Here is a 3,774-nt window from a genome sequence, read left to right as displayed (position 1 = left end):
TAGAGGAACATCTACCACCTCATAGTTCCATTCCCCACGATATCAGGTTCCTGCTCACTCTTACTACCCACGTTGCACGACACTGGCCCCCATTTTTTCTCTCTGTGTGTTCCGAAAGGGCGTGGTCACGAACTGTTGTCACACCGCTACAAAATACAAAAACAACACAAGAGGGCACAAAGTTTGACAGGGGACATCCCCCACCGCTCCATGCTTCGCGGGTTTTCCAAACTTACTGCTAGTATAAACTACATCACGAAACATACCCGCCCCATACGACACCTTGCACACACACCTCGCCACACACACACACACACACACACACACACACACACACACACACACACACACACACACACACACACACACACACACACACACACACACACACACACGCGCGCGCGGGCACCTGAAATCGATGTGGGCGCTTGTGCTCTGCTGGCCTGTGTTGTGCGAGGTGTTTCTTTTTCTTCTTGAGCTGTTGATCAGGATGCTTGGAGTGGGGAGAAGGAGGTGCCTCCCTCGCCCTCCTGGGCTGCTTTGCAGATGAGCCTTGCTCCTTTCGAGGTGAGCCCACCTCCCTTGACAGTGGCTGCCGTGGTGGGGATCTTGTTCTTCTTCTTCTCGCTGGCGTGTGCGGCGAAGGATTTCGCGCCGCTGACGGCTGCGATCGAAGCAGGTCTGCCTCATCCAAATCGTCCAACGCACCGTCTTCATCCGAGGTGGCGCTGTCGTACTCCTCTGCTTCGTCCTTCCGCACGCTGCTCTGTGTACCTGACGCAGAGGCTGCGCGGGTGGCCAGCCCACTTGCCGCTCTCACGCGTCCGGGTGTCGTCCCTGTCGCCGACGCAGAAGCAGCAGAAGAAGAAGCAGAGGAGGAGGAAGCAGGCGCTGGCGATTGACGCTGTGGTCGCGGGTGTGGGGAGGGCGGTAGCAAGGACGGTGCAGCCGGCGACATGGAAAAGCCCGACATGGCCATCATTGGTGGCGGTTGCGACCGGTGACGCTGTTGATGATGTTGCTGATGTTGGCGTTGGCGTTGCTGTTGTTGCTGCCGTTGCGACGGCACTGAGGACGACGACGTTGCCTCTGACGACCGCACCATGATGACTGCGCGTGTGTCTCGTGTGTACGTGTGAGGGTGGCTGAGCGTGTGTCGTGTGTATGCGTGACAACACGTGTGTGTGTGTGTGTGTGTGTGTGTGTGTGTGTGTGTGTGTGTGTGTGTGTGTGTGTGTGTGTGTGTGTGTGTGTGTGTGTGTGTGTGTGGTGTGTGACTGAGCCTCTGTGTTGTTTGTGGTGGTTGGCGGAAAATGCTTGCTTGCTTGCCCGCGCTTCATATCCGCTATTTTTCTGTCTGTCGCGTGTCGGCGCAGTCATCATTCCTACGACTTTTCATGATGTGTCTTTCGAAATTACCACTCCGGAGCGCGAATCGTGATGTGACACTGTTGCACGCCACTCTCAGCACGCACAATGCCACTTCGGAGCAAATTGCACGCGCGCACGCATGCATGCGACATCGCCAAAAAGCCGTTGCTTGTTGCTTGCTTGCTTCTTGTGAGTGCAAACGCCACACACAATCACACAACAAGCAACCAGCCATCCATTGCCCATGCCATTTACCAACCACACCGCCAACAAGGACGACTGCCCCAAACATCAGCACCAACACATTATCATCATCAGCACCCACTCGAAGTCAACAGGAAGAAGACACACGTACACACAAACACATTCACACGCCGCACTGCATCAAACACAATAATGACAATGTCATCGGCACGGCTACTGGCGTGCCTGCTTGTGGCTAGCCTGGCTGTCGCAGGCGTGCACAGCAGTGAAGAAGCAGCACACTCCGCAGAGGTCATCTTCCACTACTGCGCCGACAATTGCCCCTCCATGAACGAAACCCACCTGGCCGATGTCGATCTGCAGGCCATCATTAACACCATCCATGCAGTGGCCGAAGATCGCCAGGATTACGTCCTTGGCATCACCGACGGCGACCACCACGACGACCACGACCATGACGAAGAAGACATGCCAGAAGCGTTTGCGCCGGCCTGTTGGAATGGGACTGACATCGTGAACGTGCTCGGCGTGGCACGCGTGACCACCGACGCCATCGACAGGGCATCTGCGTACATGCTATTGGCGTCCATCAACAGCACGACAAACTGCTCCTCCTCTCTCACGGATACCTTCCTCTCCTACGCGCCCCCGGAATCGGGCACGATCGATGAACAAATCCGTTCAGGTGCGCTGCTGCTGCTGCTGTTTGTTTGTTTGTTTGTTTGTTGTTGTTGTTGTTGTTGTTGCTGCTGCTGCTGTTGCTGCTGCTGTTTCATGTGTTTCTACCACGTGCCCCAATCTTCTGCAATTGTTTCCAACTCACACCACACACGCGCACACAACCGTACATATCCATGTTATCTCCGCCCTCGCTTGTAAACGCAGCCACAACGTCCATCTACTCGCTGCTTGGGCTCGAGCCCTCCAAGCACATCTCCAAGGAAAGTGACGGGCATGCACATGACCATGCAGAGGAGGAAGAGGGTGATGTCCACGATCACGTGGATGATGGTCACGATGACCATGAGGGCGAAGACAACCACGAAGATGATCATGAAGACGAAGGCACCCACGAGGAGCACATGGAGGCCGAGTGCGTGCCTGTGGACGAGCTTGTGATGAACGCAACCGCAGCCACATCGACACTGCAGGAGCGGGTGGCCTTCATCTCCACACACATTGTCGCCATGGCGCTGGGTGACCACTGCTTCCTCCCCAAGCGCCACAACCACACGGCGTTTGTCGAAGCCGTGTTTGCCACATTTGCCGGCACGGACGGTCTGATGGACGCCGATGAGATGCTCGTCCTCTACACGGACCTTGGTCTCACAGGCTCAGGTCAGTCATGCGCGAGCTGTGTGTGTGTGTGTGTGTGTGTGTGTGTGTGTGTGTGTGTGTGTGTGTTTCTGTCTATGGGGTTGAAGGTGAGCGCTCCACACCCTCCCCTCCAACCACATACTCTAACGATTTTTGTTCGTTGGCTCATGATCCTTACCTGCTTGTGCGTGATTTGTGTTGGATGACAGCGTCTGCAGATTCGCACGACGGTCACGCCCACGCTCGCCGTCGCCGCGCCACAAAAACCACCTCTTCCGTGAGTTTATGTTTGTACGTGTGTATTGTGTGCAGTTGTGCGTGTTGTATGTGCGTGTGCGTGTGTGTGTGTGTGTGTGTGTGTGCGTGTATGCGTGTATGCATGTGTCCCCCCCCCCTCTTCCCTGACGGACAAAACCTGAATCGATCTCTCGTCTTCCACTCACACACATCTTTATTTCGCCCTGCGTCGCTTGTTTTATGTCTGCACAGGTGCCGTGCCTGCAGCCGTCTGAGCTGGCAGCGGTGTTTGGCTACAACCTCCCCGTCACAGAGGACGAGTTTGCCACGCTCGCAGTCGCAGTCGTGGCGATGGTTGATGGCGAGGTGTGCGCTGCTGGTAGCACAACGCCAACCTCCAACAGCAGCAGCCCGTCACATGCGGAGCGATGGGGATACAGTAAGTTGTGTGTGGGTGTGTGTGGGTGTGTGTGGGTGTGGGTGTGGGTGTGGGTGTGGGTGTGGGTGTGTGTTCCGTTGTTATGCCATGTGTGTGTTCCGTGGGTTGCTGTTTTCATATCTTGGTGCTGGCAAGCGTGTTCTGTTGCCTGTATGTCGAACACCGGTTTTTCGCTTCACGTCGTGTTCCACCCGCACCCTTGCAGT

The 3,774-nt window shown here is 55.8% G+C and overlaps 2 protein-coding genes across 2 annotated transcripts in view; one reads left to right on the top strand and one right to left on the bottom strand.

The window, feature by feature from the left end:
• PTSG_02399 (uncharacterized protein) overlaps positions 1–982 on the bottom strand; it is a gene marked incomplete at both ends in the record, with an annotated part of 2,502 nt that extends 1,520 nt beyond the window's left edge. Inside the window, one exon of the mRNA XM_004996832.1 lies at positions 410–982. Coding sequence (XP_004996889.1) covers positions 410–982 — 573 coding nt within the window. The remainder of the gene's footprint in view (positions 1–409) is intronic.
• Positions 983–1,471: 489 nt separating this feature from the next.
• Positions 1,472–3,774, top strand: part of PTSG_02398 (SLC39A4 protein) — a 4,760-nt gene continuing 2,457 nt past the window's right edge. Inside the window, exons 1-4 of the mRNA XM_004996831.1 lie at positions 1,472–2,260; positions 2,461–2,913; positions 3,102–3,169; positions 3,382–3,495. Coding sequence (XP_004996888.1) covers positions 1,477–2,260; positions 2,461–2,913; positions 3,102–3,169; positions 3,382–3,495 — 1,419 coding nt within the window. The 5' untranslated portion in view covers positions 1,472–1,476. The remainder of the gene's footprint in view (positions 2,261–2,460; positions 2,914–3,101; positions 3,170–3,381; positions 3,496–3,774) is intronic.

This window comes from Salpingoeca rosetta (genome assembly GCF_000188695.1).
Source record: "Salpingoeca rosetta unplaced genomic scaffold supercont1.5, whole genome shotgun sequence".
NCBI classification, from domain to species: domain Eukaryota; class Choanoflagellata; order Craspedida; family Salpingoecidae; genus Salpingoeca; species Salpingoeca rosetta.
Note: the sequence above shows the minus strand (reverse complement) of the source record. Positions and strands in the feature narration are given on the sequence as shown.